This window comes from Carassius carassius, chromosome 43 (assembly GCF_963082965.1).
Source record: "Carassius carassius chromosome 43, fCarCar2.1, whole genome shotgun sequence".
Classification (NCBI taxonomy): Eukaryota; Metazoa; Chordata; class Actinopteri; order Cypriniformes; family Cyprinidae; genus Carassius; species Carassius carassius.
In genome coordinates this window covers 8,524,060-8,540,905 of record NC_081797.1, presented here as the reverse complement: position 1 = coordinate 8,540,905, position 16,846 = coordinate 8,524,060, and the positions used below count along the sequence as shown (strand labels likewise).

The 16,846-nt window shown below is 34.6% G+C and overlaps 4 protein-coding genes across 11 annotated transcripts in view; 2 read left to right on the top strand and 2 right to left on the bottom strand.

Moving 5' to 3' along the window:
* Positions 1 to 129, top strand: part of ndrg4 (NDRG family member 4) — a 52,028-nt gene extending 51,899 nt beyond the window's left edge. For all 8 annotated transcript variants that reach the window (XM_059536592.1, XM_059536596.1, XM_059536590.1 and 5 more), the window contains one exon: positions 30 to 129. The gene's annotated coding sequence lies outside the window, so the exon portion shown is untranslated. The remainder of the gene's footprint in view (positions 1 to 29) is intronic.
* Positions 130 to 3,064: 2,935 nt separating this feature from the next.
* LOC132125060 (olfactomedin-4-like) lies at positions 3,065 to 6,042 on the bottom strand. The gene is made up of 5 exons (XM_059536271.1): positions 5,903 to 6,042; positions 5,626 to 5,748; positions 5,291 to 5,509; positions 4,415 to 4,568; positions 3,065 to 4,315 (listed from the first exon to the last, which is right to left on the bottom strand). Exons 1-5 carry the CDS (start codon positions 5,957 to 5,959, stop codon positions 3,486 to 3,488), a joined length of 1,383 nt encoding a protein of 460 aa, XP_059392254.1. The 5' UTR covers positions 5,960 to 6,042; the 3' UTR covers positions 3,065 to 3,485.
* Positions 6,043 to 6,197: 155 nt separating this feature from the next.
* On the top strand, positions 6,198 to 8,741 carry LOC132125061 (olfactomedin-4-like). The gene is made up of 5 exons (XM_059536272.1): positions 6,198 to 6,324; positions 6,595 to 6,753; positions 6,834 to 7,046; positions 7,624 to 7,756; positions 7,859 to 8,741. Exons 1-5 carry the CDS (start codon positions 6,292 to 6,294, stop codon positions 8,668 to 8,670), a joined length of 1,350 nt encoding a protein of 449 aa, XP_059392255.1. The 5' UTR covers positions 6,198 to 6,291; the 3' UTR covers positions 8,671 to 8,741.
* A 5,066-nt stretch (positions 8,742 to 13,807) lies between these two features.
* Positions 13,808 to 16,496, bottom strand: LOC132124949 (olfactomedin-4-like). The gene is made up of 5 exons (XM_059536118.1): positions 16,348 to 16,496; positions 16,069 to 16,191; positions 15,747 to 15,962; positions 15,248 to 15,398; positions 13,808 to 14,820 (listed from the first exon to the last, which is right to left on the bottom strand). Exons 1-5 carry the CDS (start codon positions 16,402 to 16,404, stop codon positions 13,991 to 13,993), a joined length of 1,377 nt encoding a protein of 458 aa, XP_059392101.1. The 5' UTR covers positions 16,405 to 16,496; the 3' UTR covers positions 13,808 to 13,990.
* Positions 16,497 to 16,846: the final 350 nt, after the last annotated feature.

Genomic DNA, 16,846 nt, shown 5'->3' with positions numbered 1-16,846 from the left:
TACTAAAACTGTTTAAAATAAATCAGTAGAATCACTTTCTGATAGTTTTTTTGTATTATTTGATATCATGATTGGTTTTCTAGTTTAAAATGTTATTAAAGCATGAAAATGCTTTAAACTGTTTTTCTCAAGTCTCACTTCATTAAATACGACATACCTAGTACCCTTTTACCCACTCTCTGTCATATGAAAGCGGCTTTGCCTGGGATCGGTTCTGTACGGTCTCTTTTTTATAGACAATCAGCTTCTGACACAAACCAAACCGGAACCGTCGACTGAGGCAGAGCCTGTGTGATAGAGTTTGTAGGTCGTTAGCGGTACAGAATCAAGGCTTTACACTTCCTTTACAGCATCCAGCCCCGCTACAAGAATACACCAAAGCTACTGATACAAATGCACACACAAATGCACACATACACATTTCACAATGATGACTGGGTTCTGCAAGGTAACAAAGCTTTTGGGTCCATATATACATATATATATATATATATATATATATATACACACACACACACACACACACACACACACACAGGCACACACACAATTCATGTACTCACATTTACATTTATATTTAGTCATTTTGCAGATGCTTTGATCCAAAGCGACTTACAATTGGGGGATGCATAAAGCACGTTACTTGCATGCAACTTGCATATATCTGACACTGAAAGATTCATATGCATTAGACTTGATCCATAATCAGTGCATGGTTATTATATCTGTAGATTCAAATTTACTTATTTTTTGCGACCCTTGTCACATTTCCAAATTTTCATCATAGTTAAAATGAAGAGATTGATTATGGTGTTTGATGTCACTCCCTTTTCACTTCCCTTTTTGTTAGAAATACCTACATAGCAGCAGCTATCAGGTAATATAACACAAAGTATGGTGTTATATTAAAAAAAAAATTCTAGATTTACAATTTTAATAACTGGAAACATGTCATCAAAGTCTGTGAAATAACATATTCAGTTTGTCTACATAAATCATTAGATTTTTCCAGTCTGAAAAATCTATTGATTTATGTACACAAACTGCACACAATTTTGAGAAAAACCCCACCTAAATAACTGCACAAATAAAAGAAATAAATGAACGAATGAATGTACAAATGAGCAAACGAATGAATGAGCCAACAAACAAGTAAATTAATGAATGAACAAATTATTTGAATCAAGGTCCAGAGGTGACTGACATGAGCTGAGATCTGATTGGCCGATGCAGTAAACATGGGACTTATGAGGGCAGAGCAACCGTTGACTTTCCATTCCACACTCACGCTTTTCTGTCTTACTGAATGTCATTTTTTCTGCGACAATTACGACTTTTCAGGGGTGTTTCCTGCATGTTTGTCTGTAAGGGGCGGGGCTTTCTGGAGCATGATGCTCCAAGCTCAGAATGTAGAGCAAATCCCACCCCAACAAACCCAGCCCCCAAAACACAAGGTGCCCCGCCCCTCACAGACACTTCCAGTCGCCCCTTAAGGGCTATCGACCCAGGCAAAGCATCGTGATCAACCTCACTCCGTGCAAAGCTGGGCGCAGTACTGTAGATACTGTACAAAGAGAAAAACGAATGCGTGATATGGAATAAACATTGAATGTGACAGAGTTAAGAGAGGGAGAGGAGGAACGAAAGGATGGTGTTCAAAGCAGGAGGGTGAAAGTCAAACACAAAATATTGACGGGTTTCCTCCTAAAGACTGAATGGACTCGTTCTTTCCTAGTATTGATTTGCATGAGTTTTGATAATGCAACCTTGTGTTTGTGTCGTTTTTCTTGATTTCCTGTCTGAAGTATGCAGTCGTTAGCTCTTATTAAGAGATAAAGAGCATGCCCACCTTTCAAAGGTGTACTTTTTCCTGATCCCTGATCTCTGCCTGGGGGCCCTGAATGTATAATGTCCTTTGGAAGTGCTGTACAGTATTGTCAATGTGGCCCCATATCACCTTTTCTTAAATCAGGACTCACACCAGTTTGACCTGCCACATCTGCCTTCCCTTGCACCCTTTTCCTTCTCAATCTATGTTCGATGCTGTATATATTCGCTGTTTTTAGGGCATAAATCTAAAAATAGGTCCGTACCACTAGCCTTGTCACGTGGAACTGTTATACTTTGGATTTCCTTTGAGTTCCTTTTTTTATAATACAAGTAGTTCTTATTTAACCATGTGTTGCATCTATTCTCGTGAGGTTTCAATGAGTATTATTATTAATAATAATATGATTACAGTTGTTACAATTAGCGATTGTTTTATATTAAGCAATAAGTTGTCTGTGTTTATTTTTTGGATGGGGGCTGGTTGTTACAAATATGACTAAAGATACAGCAAGTGTCACTCTTAACCTGCTTTACCATAAGAAAACTACATAAACTAATGTGTTTATGGTGTATGTATATCTATATACAAGCTGTCACTGTCTGTGTACTGAAAAACTGAACGTGCAACCAATAAAAATGGATATACAAAAATTATAAGGGCTTTTGTTTTATTTTCTTGTAGCTTAATTGGTATCGACTCACAATGAGCACAAATGAAATATCAAAATATATATTTATAGTTTTGAAGTGGATATCGTGGAGAAAAATAATGCTTTGGTAAATCATAATTGTGACATAGGAAGTCGACAAAATTAGCCATTATGACAAGTCATGATTATTAGATAAAAAGTCGGAAGTATGACAAAAGGTCAAGAATATGATAAATAATTATGAGATAAAAAGCTGAAATTAAGAGATTATGACAAAAATAATCACATAATTATCAATTATCAAAGATAAAAAGTTTCAGATTCTTTGATATAATTTATATCATAAATCTGACAAAAAGTATGCCATAATGTTTTTTCATTTCACAGTTTTGACTTTCAACAATCTCAGTTTCAGCTCTTTATGTCTGAATTATCCTTTGCCATAAATATGACTTTTAATTTTAATTTTAACTTTTAAAGTGGTGTATGTAATAATGACTTTTTGTCATAATTTAACAAAACTTGATTTTTGTATGTATGTACTGTAATGTGTCTACAGAAGTAATTCCATACACTCATTGTATACATGCTGTCATTTATTTCAGGAAATGAAATTTGCGATACATTTGTGAATTTCTTCACCTCACGTAACAAAGCTGAGCATTTAAAGATGTGCGCATAGCTGGAATTCCATTCACATACTTCTATAAAGTAAAAGTATATACTTCACTGGTGATGGTGAAAGTACAGAATTTTGAATGTATGGCGAGACAAGACACAAGTAATCATATGAATACAACAAAATTTTTAAAAACTTGATTCTATATTCCCCTTAAAATTGTTGCAATTTATTTGTAAAAAACCCTCCAAATAATACACACTTTAAAAAAATTGCTATCTGGGTTTCTTTGGAATACAATTATACCTTGCATACAATACAGTACAGACAGTATGTGAAATAGGATGCAGCCATATTCAAATTTCTTGAATCAAGTCATTGGAAAATTACTTAAATACAAGCTCGTAAGTTACAATGTAGGCGTCGCTGTAGGCATACAGCAAATGATCTCTGGGGTCATAGTTGAGAAACTCAATATTAGTCTGCATCTTCTTAATATTCATTTTCAAATCAAAGCGCTCTTTCATCGTTTTCGTGTCATAAGAGTAAAAGATCTGTTCCGTTTCTTTGTCCAGGTAACGTGTAGCATAAAGCACACCGCACACCATGAAGGTGTTTGTGGCAGTCACTTTGTACAAAGACGTTTTCCAAGTTTGGCCCAAAACTGGTGGGCTACTAGTCTCAAGCTTAGTGATAACCACATTTCCAAAGTTGCTTGTGGTTGCATATATAACATAGATGCCTGATTCATCAGTGGCAAAATCCATATCAGTATAGCTGTATGTGTTAGCGACGTGTCCGAATGGAAACTTGCTATTGTAACCTGTATCACTAGGTAAAGCCACAGTACTGACAGCATGAGTCGCCAAGTTGAACTGACAGACAGAGTATGTATAGTAACAGTTATAGTAGAGAGCATTGGCATACATGACCATGTTTGGTCCCTGAATTGTGTTTGTTGTTGGATTGGAGCTTGATATGTATGTATCTTTTGGTCCTAAACCTAATAAAAGTGTACTCAAGGTGCTGTACTGACGGACATAGTAGCCATATACGTTACTACTTGTGAGCACCACCAGCCAGTACTTGTTCTCGTCTCCTGGAGCGGGGTTTGCATCTCGACCCCAAGCACCATAAGGGTAGTAGGTGCTGTATACCGTGATAGAATACGTTCTAGGTCCCACCACACTGACCACTTCACCCAGACCACATCGTCCTGAAAACACAGAACTAAAAATCTTCAGCATTTAAGCTGGATAATAATGAAAATGCCCTGGAAGCTTGAGTTAAGGGATTATTGTGATCTTTAGTGTACCTGGGGCAACTGTAGGAGGTGGTAATGTAACCTTGAGATCATTTTTACACTGTTCCAGGTCCCTTTTAAAACGCTGGTTCTCTCGATCCTTCTTTATCACCTGCATGTTGTCAAACTTCTCCAGCTCTGCCATTGTGTCCTTCATATTTTCAAGCTATAAGAAAAATATCACTTACATTTTTAATGTATTCTTATTATATACATTTTGGGGGGAATATAATTAATATTTTTTATGTGCATGCCCTATTTTATCGCTTCTTGCAATAATTTTTAATTGTTATAATTTAATATTTTTTCTTAAAAATAAAGTATTTATTGAAATGCAGTTGTTTTATATTTTATATTAGAACCGTTTATTTATTTTACTAGTGCTGTGTATATATAAACTATGTAGTATATTATTTTTAAGAAAACAAATTTGGATTTTCTTCCAATATATCATGCATCATGAACAGAGTTTGCTCTGCCAGCCACAGTATTTTCTCCTCTTTGCATTTGTCATCAGCATCTTTGACTTTTGTTAACCACTGTTTACTGTTGGTTTATTTGCCTAGTTAAAGAATTAATTATGTATTATTAACAGTTCTCCAAATTATCAGAAGTGTATGCAGTTAACAGGGATCCCTCAATTCATGATGCTATTTTTGCAGCTTAGCAATTTGTACTTGTATGCCAATTTTTTTTTTATAAACAATTTTTATTCACACCCTGTGGGTAATTCAAACAGTAAACTTACTGTTTGAACTGGTGTATCACACAGCACTATTTTAATATACATTAAAAAAGCCAATTACATTGCCCCGCAACAAAAGAAGCAATAAATGCATAAATAAATAAGATTTACAATAACAAGCGCTGTTTTGTACAGCAACTCACCTGACCTGCAACCTGCACATTGAGAAGTTGGTAATCGTTGGTGGTCCTGTTGAGTTTGTTGAGGAGGTCCTGTATTTCGGCAAACTCTAACTCAATGATGCGCAGAGACACGGCCCCATAAAGATTCTTGTCATCCTCCTTTTCCAGCATGAGCACATTGTCCTCTAGTTGCTTGATGCGTTGTTGTAGACCCAACAAAAGTCGGTCCAAGTCTGTCATCTGCAGATATTTACATTTACATTATTCATTTAATTAGATTTAAAATGTATTTATTTATTTTTACAATTAATTTGAACAACAGATAAAATAAGAGAGAGAGAGAAAAAAACAATTACCCTTTCTGAAGTGATGCTCTCGATGCATTGCACAGACATGGCTTCTACTTTCTTTAGTTTTTGATCAGGGAAAGCAGGGTCTGAATTTTTTAGATCGCACACACATTCCTTCCCTCTCACTGACTGTAAAGACCAAATCATAGGAAATTACATTTATTACAAGAACCAGTATACCCTAACGAAAAACAGACAATTTATGTGCTGTCAATATTTGAGACGGTACTTACAGAAATAAATTGTGAAATTGTTAATTGTAAAAGGATTTTTTCTTTCTTACCTGAAAGAAAGTTAGAGGGATGATGATCATCAAAATGAGAATATTAGACCGACTCATGTCTGAAGTAGAAACGGGAGCCAAACATCAGAATAAACAGCTTCGTTTGGCAGAAGCAGAATTTTAAAATCATATCATTATGGTGAAATTTCTGATGAAAACTGAGTCTGATTTCTTCATTTGTTTCGGGTGGAGCAGTTAGGGTCTTGTGCAATCTTCATCTTATCTCTGTGGACACCTTTGGATGGCAATGAATAATGGAAAACTGCATTATTTACTAGCTAAGTTTCAACATTAGTTTTTAAACTTTTGTAATCACGCAGTGTTGGCAACATCCGAATGTTTGTTCAGTTTAAAGCAGAACTTTTAGTCTTTTGGGTCATTTGCTCATCATGTTGTCGTACCTGTTGGTCCTCACAGTCATAGTAAGTCCAATTGTTTTTTTTTTACAATATTTATGCTGAATTATTGTTCATTTATATATTTCTATTTATTATATTTAATTGAATTTTAAAATAATATAAAATAATTCTATGACAATAAAATGAAGTGATTAAAATGTATTTAAACTCATGCATTAAAATTCATCATATAATTGTTTAAATATCATTAAACGGCAAAATTGCAAGGAGTAGTCCGTGAATTGCATCCACTATCATGTGCGCACAGTTTTTGTGTTTATGTGTGTAAATCAGGTGACTGCCGAGGCTCAGAAAATCCGAGGTGTACAGACGGATGATTCCTGTGTGTGTAAACTGAGCAGCTCTATCTGGGCTTTTCCTGCTGTGAGGTTTGAGGGAGTTCAAAAACAACTCCAGACCTGTGGGGAAAACCTTCTACAATTTAATAAAAAGGTGAGTTTAATAGAATTCACATAGATTTCATTCTTGAAATAAAGCAATCGTAATGACCTCATTTGCGGTGTAACTTTCAGGTAAAGGATAGTAATGCACGACTGCCTAAGATGGAACTCACTCTTAAGAACATCAAAACCCGCCTGACACGTTTTGAATATCTGAACACAAATGGCCTGTACAACACCCTTAACCTGCAACAGCTGACTGAGGAAATTGACTCAATCTATTATACTGCCAGAGATGTCAACAAGAAAAGCCCCAGCAAAGAGACAACTGACCTTCTCAAGGAGGTAGATCTCCAAAAATATCCAAACAACATAAAAAAAACTGTTATTTTAGTATAATTTGTATACTATTATAGCATTTACTAATATTTTGAATTAGCTTTTTTCAGGTTTCAGTTATTTTTTTTGTCTCTCATTATAATTTTTTTTATATTTCTACTGAGATTTTATTTATTATAGTTATTTTATTCAGTTAACATTTCTCATTTAAAGTTTAGGTTTTTCATATAATATTTATATTTTAATTTATTCTTCTTTATTTCAATTGCTGAATTAATTTATTTGTAGTTTTTATTTAAAAAATAAATAAAGCCACATGATAAAAGTTTTGTTATCAGTGTGAAAAACACCTGTTTTTAAAAGTCATTATTCAGGATATCAACTGTTCCACGAAACTCGTGTTTAGTCTGCATTCATTTCCAAAAGAAAATCAAGTGACAGAAAATATCTTATGATTATGTTTTACTAATCATTGAAGTTCTGTGAAGATAAATTGAAGATACCAAAAGAATAAGCGGATAAAAACAGAAAACAAATGTATTCAAAGATATGTTGCCCATTATATCATTTGTGTTCCTCTCAGTTGACTACTGCAAGGAAGGACGTTGAGAACATGTACAAAAATAATATCTTCAATCTAGAGACAATGAAATCCAGGCTACGTGACCTCAACAACCGAGCGCAAACCTGTAAAACTATACCCGAAGACTTCAGAAGTAAGTACTCTCAGTGAAATCGGTTTGATGGTTTTTTCATGAAATAGGCAGTAAAATGCTTTACATTAAACAAATGACCAATCCTTATTACTCCACTTGCAGGTACTTGTCATCAGCGTATTATGTCCAACATAAGTTCTCCAGTTGTCACCAAGCTCAATTCCATGAGCACGTCCTATGTCTCAGGTGCTTGGGGTCGCGAAGCCAAACGGGACAGTAAGGAGCGCTACTGGGAACACTGGCTGGTGAGTGGAAACAAGCTTGGCAACAAAATCAGGATGTACAACTCACATGAAGATTTCATGGGCAGCAAGAACTACAAAGATGAGAGCATCGCATCATCATACAGCCACCAGAATGCTGTTCAGGGCTCTGGCACTATTCTGTATGACAATACTGTATTTTACCAATGCTACGGCACCGCTGAAATCTGCAGCTTCAACATTACAACACAAGCAACCAAGCGTGTACAACTAGCTGGTGCTGGAATCAACAACAAGTTCCCTTTCTGCTACTACAGCTGTCGTGATTGGACCGATATCGACCTGGAGGCTGATCAAAATGGTGTGTGGGTGATATACGCCACTGATGAGAACCACGGCGACATTGTTGTGAGCCGTTTAGAGCCAGTGTCACTCAATATCACTCATACCTGGAAGACGCGTCTCTTTAAGAGGTCCGTCACCAGTACGTTTATGGTGTGCGGGGTCTTGTATGCTACACGCTTTGTTAATACTTACAAAGAAGAGGTGTTTTATGCTTTCGATACAACCACTGGTCAAGAGATAAACACCCTTTCTTTGCCTTTTGAGAAGGTTTCTGCTGGAATAGCTAATCTAAACTACAATCCTGTTGACAGGAGACTTTACATGTATAATGATGGCTATCTGTTAGCATATAACACCTTCAACTGAGGGCCTTTTCTTACGCAGCTAATAAAAAAAAATATGCAATCCAAAGTCCAGCAAGCTGAAAAATCTTAAAATATGCACATTAGTTGAACTAAAGTTTTTTCGCTATATCATTATGTGATTTTGAGTGCTTCAATCAGATGAACCATTTTAACTAATTATGTAATTTCAATAAATATGCTTATACTGCACTTCTCTGTGACTGTCAGTTTCTTCTTTTTAAACTCGCCTTTTCAACAACTTTACTAATTACTGTACTACAAACTCAATTTATTTCAGTACTACAGTTAACAGATTAACATTAGCATACTGGCAAAAGCCAAAATGCAATGTCATCATGGCACTTGATGGTCATTATCCTATCTGACATCGTTGCAAAGAGAAGGCCTTTTAATTTGCCAGATCAGAATATCACATGTCTGATTATTTCAGTTTAGTATTGCAGTACACTGTAAAACATTTCACGTTGGTTAAACTTATAAACGAAAGTTCACCTGCTGCCTTAAAAATGTGAGTTAACTCAACTTACAGATACTCTTTGTTTCAACTCAAGAAGTTAAGTTTTACAATGTATTAAACTAATGGTCATTTGTTGTTTCAACTTGATGCTCTGAGTTAAAACAACTTACTATGTTACATTATCAGTTCATGAAAACTCAAATCAGCTCATAATAAATAGACTTGTAACTGGTCTGCTCAAAAATGTAAAAAATGTATTGAAATAAATTCAAGTAATGTACAAGCTTTAACATTGGTTTGAAAATACAAATTCTTGTAGGAAAACAGGTTTTAAAAAGTAATTTAGGAACACAAGTGCTTAAACATCCATTTCATCAAAACATCAAAGTTTCTCTAATAATATACAGAACTAGAATAAAGGTAGATGAGTGGTATAAAAGAGGTATAGAAAATGTAACTGAGGGGGAAAGAAAAAGGCATGAATTAGGGAAAAATGAGGAGTGGCAGGCCGTGTGTAATGATACAAAATAACGGCTCATCAATCACTTTAAAGATTGTAAGTGTTCTCTATATAAACAAGTACATGTAGCTTTCTGACCTTTGAATGATTTGCACAATACATGTTCATTGACTGTGTCGAACAATACTCATGTAGTAAACTCTCACTAAAAGCAATAAGAACACACATGTGAAATTGGTCTATTTCCAATAAATGCTCAAAGGTTTTTCCTTATAGTAAACACTTGAGATACACAGATAAAGCAAAAACAAAAAAAAGGGGAAAAAAAACCTTTAATATTTAGTTATATTTGTACATTATATTATTGATGACATGTTTAGGCACGATATACAGTGTAGTACTAAGATTAACTGAGTCAAAAAAGCATTTTAGCATAAATTATTACTGATTCTGGGATAAAATAATAATAATTAATATATTGTAATAGTTAAGCTGATTTACTTTTTCCCTACACATATTGCTCTACAATGAATTCAGTATCATCAGTACATTAAAACGATTTTAATATATTTTCTTACATCACACATCTTGATTATCTCAGAAGTCTCCTCTGAAAGGAAGCGTAGAAGGCCAAGGCAGCTTTTCTTCTGTTCCAATTTGTGTCCTACATACAATCATAAACAAGACTGAGTGACTCCAATATATATATATATATATTAGAACACTTATATTAGTGCAAACTGATCAAATTGAGTTCATTTTTATTCATACCTCCTTATCAAGGCACTATAATTGCTAAGGCTCAAGCTCCTGCTTGATGATACAGATGCTTTGTACAGCTCTAAAAGACACCAAGGCATCTAGTCCATCCAAGAATGACTGCAGACGATCGATGGTGAACTCTGTGCTCATTTGAAACAGACACAAGACAGGAGGAAAAATGGAGCCAAAGAGACTAGTAGAGGGCAGCAAGTACAGATGAAAAATAATCACATATGTAAATCACATGCCATCTTATAACGTAAATGATTAAAGAGGTCATATATAGATGTCATGTCACAAGTAATAAAATCAAGAATAAAGAATGATTTAAAAATAAGCAAGTTCACAATTACCTTATTGTAAAATGAAAATCCTTCACACAGCTTCTTGAAAACTTTGTAGGGTGACACTTTATATCTTAAGGTGACAATAACTTTGAAGAGGAATCAACAGCTGTAAGGGTGCAGAAAAGCAGTAGAAGCAATATAGACTAAGCATATGAAATTGTACAAAAAGAATTGCATGGTCTGCATTAAATATGTTGTGTGACTGCATTAGGCCTGCAACAAATATACAAGTAAAACAGCAAAATATTTTAATATTAGTAAGGATGTGTTAACTGTACCTCATTGTAACATGAATGTCCTTAAAATCAGCTTCTTGAAAACTCTGCAGGGTGACAACCTTATATCTTGAGCTGACAATAACTTTGAAGAGGAAGAGCTGTAATGGAGTGAAAAAGCAGTAGCATATCAGTAGAAGCAATATGAAATAAGCATATGAAATTGTGCTATACAAAAAATTGTAGACAAACAGCTGTCAGAAACGTTTAAAAGTAACTAGAATATAAGCACTGAAAACCGAAGTGAAATATTAAGCTATTTTAGCATTTGAGGCTCAAGGAAACTGTCAAATTAGCGAGGGAAAACACCGTGTCCTTATTGCCCCAGTCAAGTGAGTCTTTATCTGTGTAACTTAATGTTACACCCGGTCAAGCAGCCGCTGCCTGGATTTGAACATGTCTATTTTTTAATAACAGTACAAAAGCGTGGCGTGGCCAAAAAGCGGAGAAAGACGTTTTTGCTAAGCTTAATGTATCGCGACACTTTAATTCCACAAACAGACGTGCAGCAAAATGCGGGCGGCGACAGGCTTGACCGTGTGTTAACAGACGGCGGCTCAACTGACCACGGTCTTACACTCGCAGAGCACGGTCAATGCAATAAATAATAATACCTACAGACTTCAGGCCGAAGACCAACTAAAATATAAGCACTGTGAACCAAAGTGATATAAATATTTTAGCGTTTGAGGCTCAGGAAAACAGTGAATTAACGAGGGAAAAATTTGTGTTGTCTTTCGCGAAGCACAGTAAAATTGGCTAACATGCAATAAATCGAATCATTTAGCATTTCATTTATCATTACAAAAAAAAAAAAAAAAAAACTCACCTTCCTCGCATTCTTTGCGTTTCTCGACATGAATTCATGTAAGGTCTCCAGGCAGCTGCATTAACTCAAAATGGCAATGGCTTCTCTCTGCATTTCGCGCTCTCCGTGTATCGCCCCTCCCCCAACATATAACTTACAGACACGAGTTAAATTAACTTTTACAACCAGACAAAACTCAGAAGAAGTCAAGACAACACATTACTTTACGTTTAAAATTTTCAATAACTTATAAACTTAAGTTCAGTATCCAAAACTTAAAATGACAATTTAATTTAAAGAGAAAAAGTAAGTTCATATAACTTATTTGGGCTATGATGTTTTACAGCGTATGCAGTATTGTTACAACAGTATGCAGTAATAGTTTTGTTACAATCTTACGACCTGTAGAGTGATTTGTGCATAAAAAACACTGGGAGCCCACCAGTGCAGCTGCGTGCATGCACATTCAGGTGAGAAGAAAAGCTCCTACAATGTATGACCAGTAATAGAAGATTATTTTAGCTTCATGATTATATGAATTGGTAATTAGTTAAAGTGCTAGTTCACCCAAAAATGAAAGTTCTGTCATTAATTACTCACCCTAATGTTGTTCCAATCCTGTAAGACCATTGTTTATCTTCAGAACACAAATTAAGATATTTTTAATGAAATCCCGAGAGCTTTCTGACCCTGCATAGAGAGCAATGAAACTACCACAAAAGAGGCACAGAAACACTTTAAGGACATTGTTAAAATAGTCCATGTGACATCAGTGGTTCAACTATAATGTTACCAAGCTACAAGTATACTTTTTGTGCTTACGGGTTTGAAACAATATGAGGGTGAGTAATTATTGACAGAATTTTCATTTTTGGGTGAACGTTCCCTTTAATAAAACACATTTAATTGTCAAATGTTGAGAATAAGTTGGTACTTTTCAAGGCACAGGCTATTGGATGTTACGTTTCTTTTATGCCTTACATTGATGTCACTAATATAGAAAAGTCATCTGTGACATCAATATAAGGCATCTTAATGTAATCATATCAAGGTTAAAGCGATGATATTAAACAAATGTTATAAAAATAAATGCTATAAAATATTCAACATTAACAAAAAATAAGAGCTAATAATGTCCATATTCAGCTTTTTACATCACAATTGTAGCATACCAAACTGTCCTGCCACAAAGTACTAAAAACGTAATTTCAAGTAGTTACTTGAAACTTCACTCAGCATCATTTGATCACCTTCACAGGGAAGACTACTTTAAAAAATGACTGAATATATTACAATGAACATATAGGAAATAAAGAAGTAAAATAAAGTTAATATGTGAAAAGTTTGCAATTTGTGTGTTTTTAATATTCAAAGTCTGCATATGTTTAATGTAAGCATGTTCTGTATCTGTGTTTGTAGGTTATAAAGCAGCAGAAACATTTCATTCATATTTTATTTTATTAACCAAAAGGGGTAAAACACATGATTTTTCTCCACAAGACAAGCAGTTCTGGCATTTAAAATATATAAAATATTTATTTACAGTAAATGTGCATACTTCACTGGTAATAGGACTCAAAATAGTACTTTTGAAATTACTGTTAAGATAGTGAACTAGTAATTGGACATAGTATCATAAAATTGTTCTGATAACACAGTCCACTTTGTATTTGCATGCATGATTTTGCATGTTGCTAAGTCTTAAAAGCTTTGGTATACTTTCAACATACAATCATTTGCAAAGCAGCACTTTTTATCTTGCATGCTACAGTATATAGTGTATACAGTATGTAAAATAGTCTTAAGTCAATATCCCTTGTCTCAAATCAAGTAATTGGAGACTTAAGGAAAATCCACACCAAAGACGATAACTATGAAGATAATGATAAAGATATTGATTTAAAAATCATTCTTAGTATTAAAGAATAGCAGAGTCCAGTCCACACCACACCACACACATATAACGATAAAGGCACAGAGAAAAGATATATCAGATATAAGAGATAAGAGATATATAAAAGATAACAATTTTTTTCCAGCTGATGAAAGATAAATACATTGACAGCCAATCAGAATCCATCCTGCTATAACGAGCTTGAGAATTTAAAGTAGCAGATGATCGTGCACATAGAATAAACAGTTGATATCGTTCGCTGGTGTGGATGCTTATATTGTTATCTTTATAGTTATCATTCTTGATGTGAATGCGGCTTTACTGAAAGACGAGCTCATAAGTTACAATGTAGGCGTCGCTGTAAGCATACAGCAAATGATCTCTGGGGTCATAGTTAAGATACTCAATGTTAGTCTTCACCTTATTGATATTTATTTTCAAATCATATCGTTCTTTTTTGGTTTTGGTGTCATAAGAGTAAAAGATCTGTTCTGTTTCTTTGTCCAGGTAACGAGTAGCATAAAGCACACCGCACACCATGAAGGTGTTTGTGGCAGTCTTTTTGTGAAGAGAAGTGAACCATGTTTGTTTGAAAACTGGTGGGTCACTAGTCTCGATTTTAGTGATAATCACATTTCCGAAGTTGCTTGTGGTTGCATAAATAACATAGATGCCTGATTCATCAGTGGTAAAATCCATATCAGTATAGCTGTATGTGTTGGCGAGGTGTGCGAATGGAAACTTGTTATTGTAACCTGTATCACTGGGTAAAGCCACAGTACTGACAGCACGAGTCGCCAAGTTGAACTGACAGACATAATATGTGTTGTAACAGTTATAGTAGAGAGCATTGGCATACATGACCATGTTTGGTCCCTGAATTGTGTTTGTTGTAGGATTGTAGCTTGATATGTATGTATCTTTTGGTCCTAAACCTAATAAAAGAGTACTCAAGGTGTTGTACTGGCGGACATAGTAGCCATATACGTTACTAGTTGTCAGCACCACCAGCCAGTACTTGTTCTCGTCTCCTGGAGCAGGGTTTGCATCTCGACCCCAAGCACCATAAGGGTAGGAGGTGCTGTATTTTGTAAGGGAAGATGTTCTAGGTCCTGCCACATTGACCATTTGACCCAGACCACAGCGGCCTGAAAAAACACAGAAGAATTCAAATGTACAACTGAAAAATATCTGTTGGGTATAAAAATGATTTTTGGGTATAAATTTGATTCAGTAATATAACATATGAATCATTAGTTTGTGAATTGAACTGTACTGCTCTAAAAAGTATGTTTTAGAGTGTTACACAAGGAGAAAACTCAATAGGCATTATTTGTAATACACACTCTTCTTATCTCATCACATTCAACTTCTACTGCAAATTGGGGTAAAGTGTAACTTCTTTTATCTCGTGGCTTTATATTTCGCAGCTGCGCCGTATTTGCACCCCTGCTAACAGGCAGAGCAGGAAATACTGGTAAACGATATTGAGATTGAACAAACGAAGATCACAGTTAATCGAAAGACTATATTTTTACTTAACACTAGTGATTAATATTGAGGTCTTTAGTGTACCTGGGGAAACTGTAGTAGGTGGGGATGAAGCCTTGAGCTCTTCTTTGCACTGTTCCAAGTTCTTCTTCATTTGGTTCTCTCGATTCTTTTTAATCACTTGCATTTTGTCAAACTTCTCCAACTTCACCATTGTGTCCTTCATGTCTTCAAGCTTTAAGAAAAAGGGAGAAAATAAGATGAATTTAGGCAATTCAAAAATTTGTAATGAAAAATGTTTCACAAAACAGAAAAAACGTCCAATCCTTCATTATTTCAATTTAGATAACAGTAATTATTAAAGGCAGAATAATTTATAATAACATATTATTTAAAATTTCACTTTATATCATTTTATATTTCAGTTCTATTTGAACATAAATTTTATTATTGTTGCGTTTATTTACATTTATGATTTAAATGATTACATTTTTATATTTCCTCTATGTGATTATACATTTCATTGCAATGATTCTATCGATTTGTTTATAATTTTAAGAACTTTTTCTGCACAGTTAGTCACCTGAACTGCAGCCTGCACACCGAGAAGTTGGTAATCGTTGGTGGTCTGGTTGAGTTTGTTGAGGAGGTCCTGTATTTCGGCAAACTCTAACTCAATGATACGCAGAGACACGGCTGCATACAGATTGCGGTTTTCTTTTTCTAACCCGACCACATTGTCTTCTAGTTGCTTCATACGTTGTTGTAGACCCAACACAAGTCTGTCTAAGTCTGTCATCTGCAGATAATTACATTATTGATTTAATTTGACTGAATATACTAAAAACGGTTTAAAATTAATTTGAATGAAATTGAAATAAACATGTTTAAATAAAAACAATTACCTTTTCTGAAGTGATGCTCCTTACACATTTCAAGGCGGTGGTCTCTACTTTTGTTAGTTCATCTTTAGGAAATACAGGATCTAAATTTTTCAGATCACACAAACATTCGTTCCCTGTTGCTGACTGTGGTGAACGAATCACAGGACATTCAATTATAGAATTAAAGTATAAAAAACTGTATATGCACTCTCTATGACAATATATTAGATACAGTATTTTGAAAAATAAGGTATCAATAATAATGGATGGTAATTGATAAAATGACTTGATCTTTCTTACCGCCAAGAAACTGAATGGGATGACAATCATCAAAATGAATATATAGGACTGGCTCATTTCTAAAGTAGCAAATAGACCTAATAACCTTTAACAACTTGTGTGGCAGCAGCAGGACTTCAATGCTATTTCATTATGGTGAAATATATGATGAAAGTGAGAGTGAAGATTTCCCTTCTTTGGGTGGAGCAGGTCATCTCTTGCAACAGAGTTTGCTTTTAATTTTCATATTTTGCCTAACTGATGTTGAACCCACAATGTCTTGAAGATTTAAAGATTTAAAGGTTTAGCACATTTTGCACTTTTATAAAGATTGCAATTTTATACAACATTTGTAATTTAACATTAATAGTAAAATTTCAACCTAAATGGGCATTTTATATCACTGCTTATGAAATTCTTTTTCTTTTTATGCTTTGTTTAAAATTCTTCTTTTTATGCTTTGTTATGTTTTTTGCAATTAACAATATGTTTTTTGGGTTTAGGCTAATATTAGTTTTTT

Coding starts and splice junctions, on each gene's coding strand:
- LOC132125061 (XM_059536272.1), top strand. CDS start 6,292: ATGTTGTCGTACCTGTTGGTCCTCACAGTCATA. Junction 6,754..6,833: donor TTCTACAATTTAATAAAAAG/GTGAGTTTAATA, acceptor TGTAACTTTCAG/GTAAAGGATAGTAATGCACG. Junction 7,047..7,623: donor CAACTGACCTTCTCAAGGAG/GTAGATCTCCAA, acceptor TGTTCCTCTCAG/TTGACTACTGCAAGGAAGGA.
- LOC132124949 (XM_059536118.1), bottom strand. CDS start 16,404: ATGAGCCAGTCCTATATATTCATTTTGATGATTGTCATCCCATTCAGT. Junction 16,192..16,347: donor TCCCATTCAGTTTCTTGGCG/GTAAGAAAGATC, acceptor CGTTCACCACAG/TCAGCAACAGGGAACGAATG. Junction 15,963..16,068: donor GGAGCATCACTTCAGAAAAG/GTAATTGTTTTT, acceptor AATTATCTGCAG/ATGACAGACTTAGACAGACT.
- LOC132125060 (XM_059536271.1), bottom strand. CDS start 5,959: ATGAGTCGGTCTAATATTCTCATTTTGATGATCATCATCCCTCTAACT. Junction 4,569..5,290: donor ATGTGCAGGTTGCAGGTCAG/GTGAGTTGCTGT, acceptor TTTTTCTTATAG/CTTGAAAATATGAAGGACAC. Junction 4,316..4,414: donor ACCTCCTACAGTTGCCCCAG/GTACACTAAAGA, acceptor CTGTGTTTTCAG/GACGATGTGGTCTGGGTGAA.